Source organism: Nicotiana tomentosiformis, chromosome 8 (assembly GCF_000390325.3).
Source record: "Nicotiana tomentosiformis chromosome 8, ASM39032v3, whole genome shotgun sequence".
NCBI classification, from domain to species: domain Eukaryota; kingdom Viridiplantae; phylum Streptophyta; class Magnoliopsida; order Solanales; family Solanaceae; genus Nicotiana; species Nicotiana tomentosiformis.
In genome coordinates this window covers 72,872,703-72,893,165 of record NC_090819.1, presented here as the reverse complement: position 1 = coordinate 72,893,165, position 20,463 = coordinate 72,872,703, and the positions used below count along the sequence as shown (strand labels likewise).

The window sequence follows — 20,463 nt, the reverse complement described above, 5'->3', positions numbered from 1 at the left end:
AAAGAAAATATGGAAAAAAGCTCTTTCTATGTGGCTGGAGTAAATGAGGAATTCAAAGCCTCAATCCTCTGAGAAATGCATTTTACTCTAGGGGAATTCCCCTTCAAATATCTGGGGGTGCTACTGTCAACAAAAAAACTATCCATACATCAATGTATGCCACTTGTGGAGAGAATTATTGTAAGAATCAAGTGTTGGACCACCAAATTTTTATCATACAGTGGCAGGTTGCAGTTGATCAAGAGCGTATTGTTTGAAATGCAAACGTATTGGGCATAGGTTTTCTTACTACCAAAGAAGATACTACACATGGTTACCACTACGTGTAGGACATTCTTATGGACGGGAAGTAATGAACCATCAAAAAAAGCTCTAGTGTCATGGGAAAAACTATGTATGCCAGGTTCAACTGGGGAACTAGGTATTTTGGACTTCTACTCATAGAACAAGGCTGCTTTGTGCAAGATCCTATCGGCCATCAATGCAAAAAAGGACATCTTATGGGTAAAATGGATCCACAAATTTTATATAAAGAGGAGAAATGCCATTACAATGCCCACTCCACAACAAGTTTGCTGGATTATTAGAAAGGTGTTTGATACAAGAGAATGGTTTGGGGCTGTGAGTACGATGTCAATGAGTTTTGTAAACAAGGAAAATTTAGCATCAAGAAATTGAACATAGCTGCAAGGCCTCAACTCCAGAAAACTCCATGGAAGAGACTCGTGCTGGGAGCTGATACTATACCAAGACATCAATTCATTCTGTGGTTAACACTCAATCAAAGATTGGCAACAGTAGATCGATTGGCAAAATGGAAGATAGATGTGCCAAAAGACTGTGTACTGTGTACTAGTCAAAAAGAAGAAATGTTTGATCATCTCTTCTTTGAGTGTGAATATGCAAAATCGATATGGGCTATACTATTAAACTGGTTGGGAGAAAGGCACTCCATTGAAAGCTGGGAAAAGGAAGTACAATGGCTAACTAAGAGAACTAATAACGGTAGACCAAGAGCTCAAGTTGTGATATTTTTGTTTGCAGCAACAATCTACTACACATGGCTGGAAAGGAACATGAGAAGGTTTCAAAAACAGTATACTACATATGCAGGGAGAATACGGGAAATTGTACTGCAGTTGCATATCAAAGGCCAGCAAAGGAGTAAATGGAAGACCTTGTTAGATCAGTTAAATAGCTTTTCTACTTGCAACAATGTATAGTATATTAGTCTGCTAGAAAAAGATACGTAATTGTAGTACTGCAATAGGAGTATTGTAAAGGGTCTAGCTCTAGAGTCCCATGGGCTAGCGGATGTACATATTTTCATTGGTTAAATATAAAATTTTGATTTGACCCAACAAAAAAAAAAGATAGCATGCTAGTCCACTTAAGAAGATATCCCAGGGTAGCAATCATGGTCGGAAGTGGCGTTAATGCTATGGGTTCATTCAAATAATTTAGTTTTGATTCAAACTCTATATATGTATTAAAAATATCCAAAATACAAATACAAATATATAACGTACTCAATGAAGAACACCAAGATGTAGTCCTAAGAAGTTATGAAAAAGAAAAGCCTCTGAACAAAGCTACACACATGAGAAATAAAATCGCGAGAAAAAGAAAGAGGAATACAGAGATATATTATTTCATCATCAATATATAGAGAGATATAATTGTCACATTTAATAGCTGATTTTAACTATCGAACCAACTTTTTCCTTTTATTGACTCATATGCCATTCTTATTTATTTATAATAAATTTGGTATATAACAAGCTCTCCCATATGTCAAGTGTCTTTGTCCTCAAGGACAAAATTAGGAAATGTTGCTTGAAGAGATGATTATATTGCCAAGTACTATCTTCAGCTGAACAATTAGATCACTTGACCAAAAGTTGAGTAACTTGCCTGCTATGTTTAATGACAACCCGAGTAGCAATAAATTTTTTTGGATTAATAACAATGTAGCCATGTGAACGTAAAAAAACTAGCAAGTTTGGAATTACTACAGCATCACTAATTCTTTGAATTACTAGAGCATCATTAATTCTTTCTTCACCCATGAAACATGAAAGAATTAAATGTAAAAAAGAAAAATCTAAATGTCAAAGAATTATTATTATTTTTGCTTTTTTTTTTCTATTCAAAATTTGATCACGTCCAACTATGCTTTATAAAAAGAATTAAGCGGCCATTGCAAATATATTTCGATCTAAGTAGAATCCCACAGAGAACTAGGATTGCTACAACTATTCACTATTACTAAGAAGACAAATTTGAATAAATTCTGAAGTATATATATTAAGAGTCTTATGTCTAACTAATTAACTAACAATTTAAGGTAGTAAATTATCAATTAAAGATATTAAGGGTTGGAGACCAGATTAAGGAGACTTAGAGTTATTATTTTCCTAATTGTCAGAATCTTTCCCGCTACGTCACGTATAATTCCGGCTAAGTATTCTCTACTGATCGTGAGCACTTCATGTGTCGTAATTCTCTCTCCGATCAACTACAATAATTTACTAAACATATTCTCCCCAAATTACGGGCATTATCTTACTGCTCACTATGACCACGTCAAGGCTTTATTATTCCTAAATCTACCTTTAAACCCACCGTATTGATTCATCATATACATTAGGAGTGATGTTGTTCAACAACCACCTTAATATGTACACTTCTCAATCAATACATAATAAATGGACACAATCACTAAATGGTTATTAAATCAACTAAAATAAGTACGTAACTGAACAAGTAAAGAAATCCAAAGACTAAATTATATTAATACGTAACAAAAATTCATCCTCCAAAAGGTTTGTCACGACCCGAAATTCCCACCTTCGGACCGTGATGGAACCTAACATTTTACTTGTTAGGCAAGCCAACGTTAGAATAATATTATCAATTTTTAAAATAATTTTTAAATTTATTAATAACAAAGAACAATTGCGGAAGCAAATTCTGAAATATAATAAATAATTCATAAAAATAATAGTGTCTAAATAACATCCCAGAATTGGTGTCGCAAGTGCACGAGTTTCTAGAATAAATATAAATAAAGGTTTGAATAAATTAAAGCTATCTAAAAATAAACACACAACTAAAGTAAAATAGACGGGGACTTCAGGACTGCGGATGTTGTGCAGTTATACCTCAAGTCTCCTCCGAGTAGCTAAAATCCGAGCAAGTCTATGGTACGCCACTGGGACCAACTCCGAAATCTGCAGAAGAAGTGCAGAGTGTAGTATCAGTACAACTGACCCCATGTACTGGTAAGTGCTGAGCCTAACCTCGACGAAGTAGTGACGAGGCTAAGGCGGATCACTTACATTAACCTGTATGCAATATTATTGACAACAAAAAATAATAGAAATAAATCAAGTAACTCATTTATAATAATTGAAGCCAACTCAGCAGTCATAACCAATTATCAATTCCATCAATTTCCGTTGCAGCTTGCAACCCGTTCTCTCAATATATTCATATTCAATTCTATTGGGGCGTGCAACCCGCTCCTCCAATATATTCATTTTAATCAAGTCTGTTGCGGCGTGCAACCCGATCCCCCAATATATATATATATATATATATCGACTTATTAATAAGTCTGTTGCAGCGTGCAACCCGATCCTCCAATATATCCATTTCAATCAATTCTGTTGCGGCGTGCAACCCGCTCCTCCAACATATTCATTTACCAATTCTTATAGAAGAAATTTTCCCAATAAATGCAACAATTAATATAAAATTATAAGACAACAAGCATATAATAATTATGATTTAATTATGAAACAAACAATGATAAATAGCAATTTATTATAAAAATCAGGGAGAAAATAGGCAGTTTGATGTTTAATATGCTAAATGTCAAGTAGCAATTAATACACATAATTCAAATAAGATGTAACAATTAATGCAGGAACTCAAGAATTATTATTTGACAAAGAATAGGAGAGAAATAATTATTACAACAATTAATTCATGATTTAAAACAATTTATAATTTTTCAAGTAAATATGCAAACAATTAATTTGACGACGTATAGACACTCGTCACCTCGCCTATACGCCATTCACATGCATTTCACATAACAAATAATTTAAGGATTCTATTCCCTCAAGTCAAGGTTAACCACGATACTTACCTCGCTTTGCAAATTCCAATCAATTACTCAACCACAACTTTTCCTTTTAAATTTGTCTCCAAAAGCTTCAAATCTATTCATAAACAATTCAATATATTCAATACGAATCATAGGAATTAATTCCATATGAATTTATTAATTTTTCGGATAAAATCCAAAATTTATTAAAATATTCGACAGTGGGACTCACGTCTCAAATCTCGAAAAAACTTACGAAATCCGAACACCCATTCCGATACGAGTCCAACCATATAAAATTTATCAAATTCCGATGTCAAATGGACCTTCAAATCTTAAATTTTCGTTTTTGGAAGATTTTATAAAAATCTAATTTTTCTTCCCTAAATTCACGGATTCATGATGCAATTGAGTATGGAATCATGAAATATAATCAATATAGGATAAGGAACACTTACCCCAATATTTTCCCGTGAAAATCGCCCAAAAATCGCCTTACCCGAGCTCAAAAATGAAAAAAGGTTGAAAATGGGACGAATCCCATTTTCTAGAACTTAAGTTTTGTTTCTCGAAATTTTACCCTTCGCAAACGCGGTCAGTGCCTCGCGTTCACGAAGCACAAATTTGTGCTGTCCAATTTTACTCTTCGCGAACGCGATGCTTGCATGTTTTGGCCTTCGCGAACGCGAGATACCCTTCGCGAACGCGAAGGCAATTTTCCTGGCCAGCCCCTTTCCCTTCGCGAACGCGAGGCTTTGATCACGAACGCGAAGCTTTGCACCTTGAGCCCTTCACAAACGCATTCCCTCTTTCGTGAACACGAAGCACAATTCCGTCTGTCTCCAATTTCTTCTTCGCAAATGCGAGACCTCTCTCGCGAACGCGAAGAAGGACACTAGAAGCAGATTTCTGCAATTTTTTTCCAAGTTCAAAAATGATCCGTTAACCCTCTGAAACTCACCCGAGCCCTATGCACACAAGTCCAAAAACCTCATACGAACTTGCTCGCGCGATCAAATCGCCAAAATAACACTTAGAACTACGAATTGAACCCCAAATCGAATGAAGTTTTCAAGAAAACTTTAAAACTTATATTTTCACAACCGGACGTCCGAATCACGTCAAATCAACTCCGTTTCTCGTTAAATTCAACTCACAAGTCATAAATATTATAGTGGACCTATACCGGGCTCTGGAACCAAAATACGGACCCGGTGTCAATAAATCCAACATCAGTAACTTCTTAAAAATCATTAAGCTTTCAAACTTTTAATATTTTATCAAAATTCCATATCTCGGGCTAGGGACCTCGGAATTCGATTCCGGGCATACGCCCAAGTCACAAATCACGATATGGACCTACTGGAATTGTCAAAACACTGATCCGAGTCTGTTTGCTCAAAATGTTGACCAAAGTCAACTAGTTGAGTTTTAAAGCTCTATCTCACATTTTAATCCATTTTTCACATAAAAACTTTCCGAAAAATTTTACGGACTGCGCACGCAAGTCGAGGAATGATAAATAGTATTTTTTGAGGTCTTAGAACATAGAATTACTTATTAAATTTAAAGATGATATTTTAGGTCATCACATTTTCCACCCCTAAAATAAGCGTTCTACCTCGAACGAAGTTAGAAAAAGTACCTGAGCTAGTGAATAAGTGTGGATATTTGCTTTGTATGTCCGACTCGGACTCCCAGGTAGCTGCCTCAATCGGCTGATCTCTTCATTGTACCCGAACTAAAGGATAACTCTTAGACCTCAACTGACGGACCTGCCGGGCAAAAATAGCCACCGGCTCCTCCTCGTAAGTCAAATCTTTGTCCAATTGGACTGAGCTCAAATCTAACACATGGGACGGATCACCATGATATTTCTGGAGAATAGACACATGGAACACCGGATGAACCGCTGATAAACTAGGTGGTAATGCAAACCTGTAGGCTACTTCACCCACCCTTTCAAGAATTTCAAAGGGTCCGATATACCTAGGGCTCAACTTGCCCTTCTTTCCGAACCTCATTACACCTTTCATAGGTGAAACTCGGAGCAATATTATTTCTCCAACCATGAATGTAATATCACGAATTTTATGGTCGGCATAACTCTTTTGCCTAGCCTGAGCTGTGCGAAGTCGATCCTGAATAATCTTGACCTTATCCAAGGCATCTTGTACCAAATCGGTACCCAATAACCGAGCCTCTCCAGGTTAAAACCAACCAACTAGCGAACGGCATCGTATTCCGTATAATGCCTCATATGGAGCTATATGAATGCTCGACTGGTAGCTATTATTATAAGTAAACTCCGCAAGCGGCAAGAAATGATACCAAATCTGAATAGTGCGCTCTGACTGTCCGTCTGTATGTGGATGAAATGTTGTACTCAACTCCACCCGCATACCTAACTCACACTGTACAGCCCTCCAGAAATGTGAGGTAAACTGCATACCTCGATCTGAAATAATAGACACGGGTACGCCGTGAAGGCGGACAATCTCACAAATGTAAATTTCAGCTAACCTTTCTGAAGAATATGTAACTGCCACTGGAATGAAATGTGCTAATTTGGTTAACCTGTCCATAATGACCCAAACTGCATCAAATTTTCTCTGAGTCCATGGGAGTCCAACAACAAAATCCATAGTGATACGCTCCCATTTCCATTCAGGAAGTTCTAACTTCTGAAGAAAACCACCAAGTCTCTGATGCTCATACTTAACTTGCTGACAATTCAGACACCAAGCTACATATGCAACTATATCCTTTTTCATTCTCCTCCACCAATAATGTTGCCACAAATCTTGATACATTTTGGTAGTACCTGGATGAATAGAATACCTGGAACTGTGTGCCTCTTTAAGAATTAATTCACGAAGCTCATCCATGTTAAGCACACAAATATGACCCTGCATATGCAGAACTCCATCTTCCCCTACGGCAACCTATTTAGAATCACCGTGCCGTACCGTGTACTTATGGACAAGTAAATGAGGATCATCATACTGCCTCTCTTTGATGCGCTCATATAAAGAAGACCGAGCAACTGTGCAAGCTAGAACCCGACTGAGTTCTGAAACCTCTAACCTCACGAATTGATTAGCCAAAGTTTGAACATCTGCAGCTAATGGCCTCTCACTAACCAGAATATATGCAAGACTACCCATACTCACAGTCTTTCTACTCAAAGCATCGGCCACCACATTGGCCTTTCTGGGGTGATACAAAATGGTGATATCATAGTCTTTCAACAACTCTAACCATCTTCTCTACCTCAAATTAAGATCTTTTTGTTTGAACAGATACTGAAGGCTGCGATGATCAGTAAATACCTCACACGAGACACCATAGAGGTAATGCCTCCAAATCTTCAGCGTATGAACAATAGCTGCCAGTTCTAAGTCATGAACAGGATAATTCTTCTCGTTAGCTTTTAACTGCCGCGACGCATATGCAATCACCTTGCCATCTTGCATTAATACTGCACCAAGCCCAATGTGAGATGCGTCACAATATACCGTATATGATCCTGAACCTGTGGGTAATACCAACACTAGCGCCATAGTCAAAGCAGTCTTGAGCTTCTGAAAGCTCAACTCACACTCATCTGACCATCTGAATGGGACACCTTTCTGGGTCAATCTGGTCAATGGGCTTGCTATAGATGAAAACCCTTCCACGAACCGACGATAATAACTTGCTAAACCCAGAAAACTCCGGATTTCTATAACCGAAGTAGGTCTAGCCCAATTCTAAACAGCCTCAATCTTCTTAGGATCCACTTTTATGCCTTTTGCCGATACAACATGCCCCAAAAAGGCAACTGAGTCTAACCAAAACTCATATTTTAAAAACTTGGCATATAACTGATTATTCTTCAAAGTGTGAAGCACACTTCGAAGATGTTGCTCATGCTCCTCTCGACTGCTGGAGTAAATCAAGATATAATCAATGAATACAACCACAAAAGAATCCAAATAAGGCTTGAACACCCGATTCATCAAATCCATAAATGCTGCTGGGGCATTTGTCAACCCAAATGACATCACTAGGAATTCATAATGGCCATACCGAGTCCGAAAAGCTGTTTTAGGGATATCACATGCCCTAATCTTCAACTGATGGTAACCAGACCTCAAGTCAATCTTTGAAAATACCTTGGCGCCCTGAAGCTATTCAAATAAGTCATTAATTCTTTGCAACGGATATTTGTTTTTGATAGTGGCCTTGTTCAACTGTCGATAATCTATACACATCCGCATAGAGCCATCTTTCTTCTTTACAAACAATACTGGTGCACTCCAGGGCGAGATACTGGGTCTAATAAATCCCTGATCAAGCAAGTCTTGTAACTGCTCTTTCAATTCTTTCAACTCTGGTGGGGCCATACAGTATGGTGGAATAGAAATAGGTTGATTGCCCGGAGCCAAATCAATACATAAGTCAATATCTCTGTCGGGTGGCATCCCCGGCAGATGTGCAGGAAATACTTCTGGAAATTCACGAACAACTTGTACTGAGTCCATAGAAGGAACATCCGTACTAGGATCACAAATATAAGCCAAATAGGCTGAACACCCTTTCTCAATCCATATGCCGAGCTTTCATATAAGAAATAACCCTGCTGGCAGAATGACCAGGAGTTCCTTTCCACTCTAACCGAGGTAACCCCGGCATAGCTATGGTCACTATCTTGGCATGACAATCCAATATAGCATGATAAGGAGACAGACAATCCATACCCAAGATGACATAAAAATCTACAATATCAAGAATTAAAAAATACACACTAGTCTCAAGATTACCAATAGTAACAACACACGAATGATAGACATGATCTACTACAACAGAGTCTCCCACCGGTGTAGATACACACACAGAAGCACTCAAAGAATCAATTGCACACCCAAATATGAAGCAAAATAGGAGGACACATATGAATAAGTAGATCTTGGATCAAATAGAACTGAAGCATCTCTATGGCAAACTGGAATAATACCCGTGATCACAGCATCAGATGACTCGGCCTCAGGCCTAGCTGGAAAAGCATAAAATCGAGACTGGGCCCCACCTCTCTGAACTGCGTCCTTGGGACGGCCTCTAACTGGCTGGCCTCTACCTCTAACGGTCTGACCTCTACCTCTAATGGCCTGACCTCTACCTCTAGCTGCCTGACCCCTACCTCTAGCTAGCTTAGCAGGCGATGAAGCAACCGATGCTAGTATGATGGCACGTGAATCCTGCCGAGTTCTGTTACTTGCCAACCTAGGTAAATACCTCCTGATGTGACCAATATTTCCACACTCATAACACCCATCCTGATGCCGTGGCTGCTGAAGCTGAAGCTAACCCAAATGGGCCGGATAATCACTGTAGTAACTCTGGAGTGGTGATGCACTGATACGAGCTGAATATGCACTGAATGCTGGCTGCCCAGAGTAAGGAATAATAGGACTGTGACTCCCTGAAGCACAGGGAGATGCATGAAGTGCTGAATGAAATGGTATGGGAGGATGACCCCTACCAAAATTACCCCTGCCTCCAGACGAGGCACCACTGAAGCCACCGAACTGATGAGGCCTCTTATCATACCTCTGCCCTCTCTCCTGTGCAAGAACCATCTCGATCCTTCTCGCGACATTAGCAGCTGCCTGAAAAGAAATCTCACTTCCGGTCTCCTTGGCCATTTGAAGCCTAATAGGGTGAGTGATTCCCTCAATAAACCTCCTCACTCTCTCCCCCTCAGTAGGTAGTAAAAGGAGAGCATGACGGGCCAAATCTACAAAATGGGACTCATACTGAGTAACAGTCATACTGCCCTGTTGTAGACGCTCAAATTGCTTGCGGAATTACTCTCTCAGTGTGATAGGAAGGAACTTCTACAGAAATAGCTGAGAGAAATGCTCCCAAGTAAGTGCAGGCGATCCAACTGGTCTGGTCAATGTATAATCTCTCCACCATCTCTTGGTGGAACCCGCCATCTGAAATACAACAAAATCAACCCCATTGGTCTCAACTATACCCATGTTCCGCAGCACTGCGTGGCAGCGTTCAAGATAATCCTATGGGTCCTCAGAAGGTGTATCACTGAAGTGAACTGGAAAGAGCTTAATAAACTTATCCAGTCTCAATAAGGCCTCAAAAGACATGGCGGGCCTATCACTAATCTGTGCCGCAACAACTGGCTGAACTGCTCCAACTGGCGGGGCTGCTGGAGCCTGATTCTAGGGAGCCATCTGCTCCGGAGCGGGAGTAGTGGGAGTTTGTGCTCCTCCCTTGCCTGTGAGACGGCTGGTGCCACTGGAAATGTACCATTCTGGGCCACGCCCTCCATAACACTTACCAAATGGACTAGAGCATCCTGAAGTACTGGAGTGGCTATGAATCCTTCTGGGACCTAAACTGGTCCAATTGGTACATTCTGAACTGGAACCTCCTCCTGAAGGTCTACCTGAGGTTCTACAACAGGTGCAGCTGCTCGAGCTCTGGACTGAGCTCTACCTCAGCCTCTGCCTCGACCTCTAGCATGACCTCGTCCTCGACCTCTACCCCTGGCCATAGTTGCCACCGGGGGTTCTGGTCCCTGTCCATCGGTAGAGGTATTACGTGTTCTCACCATCTGCGAGAGAATAAGAGTAGAATGATTCAATCATCGATGATAGAATAAATTCGCATGATAGAATATGAAAGAAGTGATATTATTCCTAAACTTTATAGCCTCTGAGAGATAAGTACAGACGTCTTCGTACCAATCCTTTAGACTCTACTAAGCTTGCTCGTGACTTGTGAGACCTATGTAACCTAGTGCTCTGATACCAACTGTCACGACTAGAAATTCCCACCTTCGGACCGTGATGGCGCCTAACATTTCACTTGCTAGGCAAGCCAACGTTAGAATAATATTAACAAAATTTTAAACCATTTTTAAATTATTAATAATCAAGGAAACAAAAGCGGAAGCAAAGTTTAAAATATAGTGAAATATACCATAAAAACAATGGTGTCTAAATACCATCCCAGAATTGGTGTCACAAGTACACAAGCTTCTAGAATAAATACAAATAAAGGTCTGAATAAAATAAAGCTATTTGGAAATAAACACACAACTAAAGTAAAATAGACGGGGACTTCAGAACTGCGGACGTTGTGCAGTTATATCTCAAGTCTCCTCCGAGTAGCTGAAATCCGAGAAAGCCTATGGTACGCCACTGGGACCAACTCAGAAATCTGCACAAGAAGTGCAGAGTGTAGTATCAGTACAACTGACCCCATATACTAGTAAGTGCTGAGCCTAACCTCGACGAAGTAGTGACGAGGCTAAGGCGGGTCACTTACATTAACCTGTATGCAATATTATTGACAACAACAAATATTAGAAATAAATCAGGTACTCATTTATAATAATTGAAGCCAACTCAGCAGTCATAACCAATTATCAATTCCATCAATTTCTGTTGCAGCATGCAACCCGCTCTCTCAATATATTCACATTCAATTCTATTGCGGCGTGCAACCCGCTCCTCTAATATATTCATTTTAATCAAGTCTGTTGCGGTGTGCAACCCGATCCCCCATATATATATATATATATATATATATATATATATATATATATATATATATATATATATATATATATATATATCGACTTTTTAATAAGTCTGTTGCACCGTGCAACCCGATCCTCCAATATGGACTTTTAATAAGTCTCTTGCGGCGTGCAACCCGATCTTCCAATATGGACTTTTAATAAGTCTGTTGCGGCGTGCAACCCGATCCTCCATTATATCCATTTCAATCAATTCTGTTGTGGTGTGCAACTCGCTCCTCCAACATATTCATTTACCAATTCTTATAGAAGAAATTTCCCCAATAAATGCCAAAATTTTATATAAAATTATAAGACAACAAGCATACAATAAATATGATTTAATTATGAAACAAACAATGACAAATAGCAATTTATTATGGAAATCAGGGAGAAAATAGGCAGTTTGATGTTTAATATGCTAAATGTCAAGTAGCAATTAATACACATAATTCAAATAAGATGTAACAATTAATGCATGAATTCAAGAATTATTATTTGATAAAGAATAGGAGAGAAATAATTATTATAACAATTAATTCATGATTTAAAATAATTTATGATTTTTTAAGTAAATATGCAAACAATTAATTTGATGACGTATAGACACTCGCCACCTCGCCTATACGTCGTTCACATGCATTTCACATAACAAATAATTTAAGGGTTCTATTCCTTCAAGTCAAGGTTAACCACGACACTTACCTCGCTTTGTAAATTCCAATCAATTACTCAATCACAACTTTTCTTTATAAATTTGTCCCTCAAAAGCAACTTATCTATTCACAAACAATTCGATATATTCAATACGAATCATAGGAATTAATTCCATATGATTTTACCAATTTTCCGAATAAAATCTAAAATTCATTAAAATATTCGACAGTGGGACCCACATCTCAAATCTTGGAAAAACTTACGAAATCCGAACACCCGTTCCGATACAAGTCCAACCATACAAAATTTATCAAATTCCGATGTCAAATGGACCTTCAAATCTTAAATTTTCGTTTTTGGAAGATTTTATAAAAATCTGATTTTTCTTCCCTAAATTCACGTATTCATGATGTAAATGAGTATGGAATCATGAAATATAATCAATATAGGATAAGGAACACTTACCCTAATATTTTCCAGTGAAAATCGCCCAAAAATCGCCTTACCCGAGCTCAAAAATGGAAAAGGGAATCCCATTTTCCAGAACTTAAGTTCTGTTTCTAGAACTTTTACCCTACGCGAACGTGGTCAGTGCCTCGCGTTCGCGAAGCACAAATTTGGCTGTTGACCCTGCTGTACTGGTCTACCCCAAAGCCTAGGGCAAAACCTCCGCATGTGACTGGGATCCCCGCACTCGTAACAACTCTTCGGTGCGATGGGCTGTTGACTAAGTGTCTGGCCCTGGGGACGTGAATACCCACTGAGAGGAATTATCTTAACCTTATACATTCCCCAAGAACTGGTAGTACAAATCATGAGCTTCTAAGAATAGAGTATACAAAGCGAAAATGAAACAAATACATAGTCTGTTTGAATAGTACAAAAATAGAGCTTTTATAAATTTAATGCTACCATGAACAAGAGGCAGCTACAACAGGAACACAAGTACATATTCAAATCCCGCAACCATCGAGCACAGCAACAACAATAGTCAACATCTGCACGCAATGTGCAGAAGTGTAGTATCAGTACAACCGACCCCATGTACTGAGTAAGTAACAAACCTAGCCTTAGGTTGAAAGTAGTGACGAGCTTCTACCGAGGTTGGGTCCAAATCCACTAATCCACAATAGTTAATAACGACATAAAGCAAATAATACCAGAAGTAACTCAGAAATAAAATGCTCAGTCACATCATGATTTTAGCAATAATAGTTCTTCCTTTCAAGTACATCTGTAAAACCCCAAATATTTTGCCAAAGTTACCAAAAATGTGAATAAGTTTGAAAACAGAAATCTTTCCAAAATCCTTTCAATAATAAATAAAATATCTCATTTTCTTTTCAGATAACCATTGTAAAACAAATGCATCACTATGCTCATCTATCAATATGTGTGAGAAATCATGAATAATGTGATACCGTACAGCATGGGAAAAACACATCTCTATGCATATATGTCATGTGTGCATGTCAATGCAATGTATCTCAGAGATTGTACTCATGTACTCACACTCTCAGAGTACTCAATCTCACTATATCACATTCTCTCTCACTGTGCTCAGCACACTCAATCACTCATCACTATACAATACGTGCTGCGACGTGCAGCCCGATCCCTGTTTATAGTCGACTGCGCTCACTGGTGGTGTGTACAGACTCATGAGGGGCTCCTACAGCCCAAGCGCTATAAGCACGGACAACTCATGTGCTGCACGGACAACTCACGTGCCATAATATAACTGTCTAGATCCATACGGCCAACTCATGTGCTGCATGGCCAACTCACGTGCTGCACCGCCAACTCACGTGCTGCACGGCCAACTTATGTGCAATAGTATAATTTATATAAAGCCAACATGGCCTGCTACAGCGTGCAGCTCCCGGTCCCAAAAATATCCTCACAATTAGGCCTTCGGCCTCCCTCAGTCATCAATCTCTCCAATCTCTCTCTCATGGGCTCACAATTTTTTACTCCTCGCGAATGCGAGGGCTACCTCGTGAACACGATGCTTGCCTGGCTTGGCCTTCGCGAACGCTAAGGCAATTTTCCTGGCCACCCCCTTTCCCTTCACGAATGCGAGGCTTCGATCGCGAACGCGAAGCTTTGCACCTCGACCTCTTCGCGAACGCGTTCCCTCTTTCGCAAACGCAAAGCACAATTCCGTCTGTTTCCAATTTCTTCTTTGCGAATGCGAGACCTCTCTCGCGAACGCAAAGAAGGATACGAGAAGCAGATTTCTGCAGTTCTTTTCTAAAAATGATCCGTTAACCCTCCGAAACTCACCCGATCCCTCGGGGTTTCAAACCAAACATGCACACAAGTCCAAAAACCTCATACAAACTTGCTCGTGCGATCAAATCGCCAAAATAACACTTAGAACTAGGAATTGAACCCCAAATCGAATGAAATTTTCAAGAAAACTTTAAGACTTATATTTTCACAACCAGACGTCCGAATCACATCAAATCAACTCCGTTTCTCACCAAATTTGGCAGACAAGTCATAAATATTATAGTGGACCTATACCGGGCTCTGGAACCAAAATACGAACTCGGTGTCAATAAATCCAACATCAGTAACTTCTTAAAAATCATTAAGCTTTCAAACTTTTACTTTTTCATCAAAATTCCATATCTCAGGCTAGGGACCTCGGAATTCGATTCCGGGCATACACCCAAGTCCCAAATCACGATACGAACCTACCAAAATTATCAAAACACTGATCCGAGTCCTTTTTCTCAAAATATTGACCAAAGTCAACTCAATTGAGTTTTAAAGCTCTATTTCAAATTTTAATCCGTTTTTCACATAAAAACTTTTCGAAAAATTTTACGGACCGCGCACGCAAGTCGAGAAATAATAAATAGTGTTTTCAAGGTCTTAGAACACAGAATTAATTATTAAATTTAAAGATGACATTTTGGGTCATCACATTTTCCACCTCTAAAACAAACGTTTGTCCTCGAACGAAGTTAGAAAAAGTACCTGAGCTGGTGAATAAGTGTGGATATTTGCTCCGTATGTCCGACTTGGAATCCCAGGTAGCTGCCTCAATCGGCTGATCTCTCCATTGTACCCGAACTGAAGGATAACTCTTAGACTTCAACTGACGGACCTGCCTGGCTAGAATAGCCACCGCTTCCTCCTCGTAAGTCAAATCTTTGTCCAATTAGAATGAGCTGAAATCTAACATATGGGATGGATCACCATGATATTTTCGGAGCATAGACACATGGAACACCGGATGAACCACTGATAAACTAGGTGGTAATGCAAGCCTGTAGGCTACTTCACCCACCCTTTCAAGAATTTCAAAGGGTCCGATATACCTAGGGTTCAACTTGCCCTTCTTTCCGAACCTCATTATACCTTTCATAGGTGAAACTCAGAGCAATATTCTTTCTCCAACCATGAATGCAATATCACGAACTTTACGGTCGGCATAACTCTTTTTCCTAGATTGAGCTGTGCGAAGACGATCCTGAATAATCTTGACCTTATCCAAGGCATCTTGTACCAAATCGGTACCCAATAACCGAGCCTTTTCCGGTTCAAACCAGCCAACTGGCGAACGGCATCGTATTCCATATAATGCCTCATATGGAGCCATCTGAATGCTCGACTGGTAGCTATTATTATAAGCAAACTCCGCAAGTGGCAAGAAATGATCCCAAGAACCTCCAAAGTCTATAACACAAGCGCAAAACATATCTTCCAATATCTGAATAGTGCGCTCTGATTGTCCGTCTGTCTATGGATGAAATGTTGTACTGAACTCCACCCGCGTGCCTAACTCACGCTGTACAGCCCTCCAGAAATGTGAGGTAAACTGTGTACCTCGATCTGAAATAATAGACACGGGCACACCGTGAAGGCGGACAATCTCACAAATGTAAATTTCAGCTAACCTTTCTGAAGAATATGTAACTGCCACTGGAATGAAATATGCTAATTTGGTTAACCTGTCCACAATGACCCAAACTATGTCAAATTTTCTTTGAGTCCATGGGAGTTCAACAACAAAATCTATAGTGATACGCTCCCATTTCCATTCAGGAATTTCTAACTTTTGAAGCAAACCACCAGGTCTCTAATGCTCGTACTTAACTTGCTGATAATTCAAACACCAAGCTACATATGCAACTATATCCTTTTTCATTCTCCTCCACCAATAATGTTGCCGCAAATCTTGATACATTTTGGCGGTACCTGGATGAATAGAATACCTGGAACTGTGTGTCTCTTTAAGAATTAATTCACGAAGCCCATCCATATTAGGCACACAAAATATGACCCTGCATTTGCAGAACTCCATCTTCCCCCACGGCAACTTGTTTGGCATCATCGTGCCACACCGTGTCCTTATGGACAAGTAAATGAGGATCATCATACTGCCTCTCTCTGATGCGCTCATATAAAGAAGACCGAGCGACTGTGCAAGCTAGAACCCGACTGGGTTCTGAAACATCTAACCTCACGAACTGATTAGCCAAAGTGTGAACATCTGCAGCTAATGTCCTCTCACTAATTGGAATATACGTAAGACTGCCCATACTCACAGCCTTTCTACTCAAAGCATCGGCCACCACATGGTTGAATCGTCTTCCTTGCTCCTAGCATATTCTTGCTTCCAAAGGTGTTGTCTAACACTAGATTAGTACCGTTCCTTCCAAAGCTGTGTAAAAATTATGTTTAGAGTATATTTATATGATCTAGTTTGGGTAGAGGGTCGTCCAACGCAATCCAATCTGGATAGGAAAGCTGGAATCCGCATCGACTTTCATGTAGTACACGACCATAGACGCAGACTCAGCTTTTGAATTTTTTTTATTTCGCGACGCGATTCGTGCCTTTGATTCACATGTTTTATGCATTCAATTCTCCTTTTTCCCGTCCATTTTCGTTCCATGCGCGATAATGGAAGAGCTCCCAATTCTTTCATCTTTTTTGTTTTGCAACAAATTGATATCTTTTAATCACTTATCATCCAAACTTACTCCTACATGTAAGAAACACGTAATGAGCATATTTCACTTCAAAATTCATGTAATATCCTGCAACTCACACAACAAATGAGATGAAAACACACTAAAAAATATGCACTTTTGGTCATTTATCACCACCCCACACTTATATTTGCTCGTCCTCAATCAACTTTAAAATCAAGTACATCGGCAAGTAACACATTTCAAAACATACTCAAGTATCCTACAAATGACAATGATTTATATCAACACCTAGAACCCAGCATAAGCGCTATTCATACTTTTCCTTAAGTTCTAAAATAATGCCAAGACTATTTAAAAATATTTATATGACTTTTTCTAACATCCTAGCCTCAAAATTTGACTCCAATATATTCCATACTATATTCGCTTGTGCTAACTCATCCACATCCAATCCACACTCAATAGAGAGTGGAAACCAATGGAACTATGGGTGTTACTATGGGTGTTAGGAGTATACACTTGACGAAAGCGAATGGAACAACTAAATTGCGCTTCCAAACAAAAGGTTTTAATTTCTAATTCTAATTTTACTCTAGTAATTATAAGCTAAGAAAAGAAACTAGAAGCGAATGATTGTTTTTAGTGTTTTTCCAAATAGTTAAAAAGCCTAGGGATGTTACCATAACCTAGGTGTTCGCCTAATGGGTTAAATACATTAACACTTGTTTTGTTGATTGGGGTATATTATAGCTCTCAACTCTACGTTACTCACTCAATACCTCTAGGTCATAGAGTGATATTGCCCATTTTGGCTTTTCAAGCCCAAATGGGTATCAAAATAAATAGTTGATATGAGTTCAAGTCGGGTTCTCACTATCTCTGGTTTGAACCCTTTAATTAGGCTAATCAAACTCTCAATTAGCCCAGTTCCTTGTTAGCCAAGTTATCCTAGACTAGGTCCCTCTTTCTCAAGTAGAGACCAAGTCAAAATGGCATGAATCAATGTTTGCAACCATTAATTCTAAAATTGAAGCATAAACTAAGCTAAATAATCAACACCCAATCGTAAACAACATTAAATTAAATACCTATAAGTTTTACACACTAGGGTTGGGTCACAACCCTAGTAAGAATCTAGCTACTCATAGTGAGAAATGAAGAAAATAAAGAAGAAATGCTAATTAAACTCATAATCTAAGATTAAAATGATAAAATATGATGTTTGAATCCTAAAATAGTCACAAACTTCCTAAAATGGCAAAATATAACGGCTACAACAACTCAAACTTCAAAACTTGACCTAAAAATGTGAATCTCGTCTATTTATAGTGGCCCAAAATTCGCTGACAAAAATTCTCCTCGGGAGGTTCTGCGGCCGCACAATTCCATGTGCGGTCCGCAAATTTCTTCAGCTAGCAGGGTCTTGGATTCTGCAACTGCACAATTCTGGTCTACGGATGTAAAGCATCTTCTGCGGCCACACATTTCTTGTGCGATCCGCACTTTGGGCAAGGCTCAGATCTTGATCATTTGCACACTCTCTGAACTTTGAATCATTTGTCAGTGCAAACCTTGTTCTGCGGCCGCACAATTCATGTGCGGTCCACACATTAGCTAGAACTCTGTTGGGCTCTTTCACTTGTCCTGCGATCGCAGATGGAATTCTGTGGTCCGCACTTTCTTCTGCGGCCGTAGAAATCCTTTTGTGGACCGCACTTCTTAAGTTATGTGCCCCTTCTTACCTTATGATTTAGAACACTCATATTTTAGTCGGATTTCATCATGGGAGCCCAAGCTTCTAACATTCCTGCAATTTGCACATTTTTATTAGTTTCGGGAACATAAATCAATACTTTCAGACTAAAACAAAAGCAAAAAAGTGCTAATAAGTAGTCAAAATCCACACTTATCAACTTCCCCAAACTTAAGTCTTTGCTTGTACTCAAGCAAATAAATTAGTTCCCACCTCCTTAGAGTTAAGGATCATTTCAGTGAGTCAAATGTGAGTCATTCACACATCAGGGACCAACAATTATGTACACCACTCATGCATTATCAACAAGGTGACAAGTCAAATATTCATGCACATATAGTTCTAATGTGACATTTTAGCTTTAAGATTTGACTTTACTCATCAAGGACTCTTGTTCTATCATGTAGTTCATGGTGGACTCCAAACTCTTCCTCCTCTACTTTCCATTTGCCAAGCTCACTTAAGAAATTAGCACTCAAATCTTAAGATTCATAAAAGGTCCATTCATCTCTCACAAGAGAATGTCACAAGTACGGCTTCAAGTACCATAAGCTTGCCCCTCATGTAGATCGCCACTAATGTAAGCTCACTTGGTTCGAAATTAAGTAGGACTTCTTTCGAGTTATAATGAAGGCTTTTGGATTAGGGTAGGATACCATATGGGTAAATGGTTACACCTTTCCTTAAGCACTCCACATTTTCATTTCTCGGCTCACAATTACCAATTCTTAGGGGCATTTTCTTTTCATTGGGAACTAGAGAGACTTAACATCACTCTTTCTTGTTCATTTCATTCTTTTTCTTCCTTTTTGATTGCTCATGCTAGGGATCATTACCTCTTTTTGAATCCATCAACCCTTCCACGTATTCACGTTTTGCATTTTTCTTTTTGTTCGTTTCTTTTCTTGCCTTCTATTTTCATAGAGATCATTTCTTTTCTCTTTTTGTGCCTTGATACCTTTTTCAAATTCCTTATCTCTCTCCCAAGCTTATATTTTAAGCCACTTATTTCACGAGAGTATTAAGGAAAGTCCGGATGCCAAGAGAGAATGATGACAAAATGGGTAAAGGCTTATAACATAGTTATCAAATGAGAAAGGCTAGAGGCTCAAAGGGGTTGACTAGGGATAACGACATTGGTTGGCAATAGAAAGCCTAACGGGCCAAGGAAAGCCTACAATCACCTCTCAAACCAAGCAAACCTTAAGATTTTGCCTTGAAACACATTCGAGGCAAGTTCTAGACCCTTCGCACGGATACTTGGACTAGCAACAATTCATCTCAACCCTCACACAACTAGATTATAAAAGAGGATAGATTCGATAGCCTACAAAGACCACATTCAAGTTTAAAGATCACTATGGTCCATTTAAACCACACGATGATTACCAAAGTCAAC

The 20,463-nt window shown here is 39.1% G+C and overlaps 1 protein-coding gene across 1 annotated transcript; it reads left to right on the top strand.

The window, feature by feature from the left end:
- The first annotated feature begins 608 nt into the window (after positions 1-608).
- On the top strand, positions 609-1,223 carry LOC104095331 (uncharacterized). Its single transcript, XM_009601431.1, has one exon. It carries the CDS (start codon positions 609-611, stop codon positions 1,221-1,223), a length of 615 nt encoding a protein of 204 aa, XP_009599726.1.
- The last annotated feature ends 19,240 nt before the right edge of the window (positions 1,224-20,463 follow it).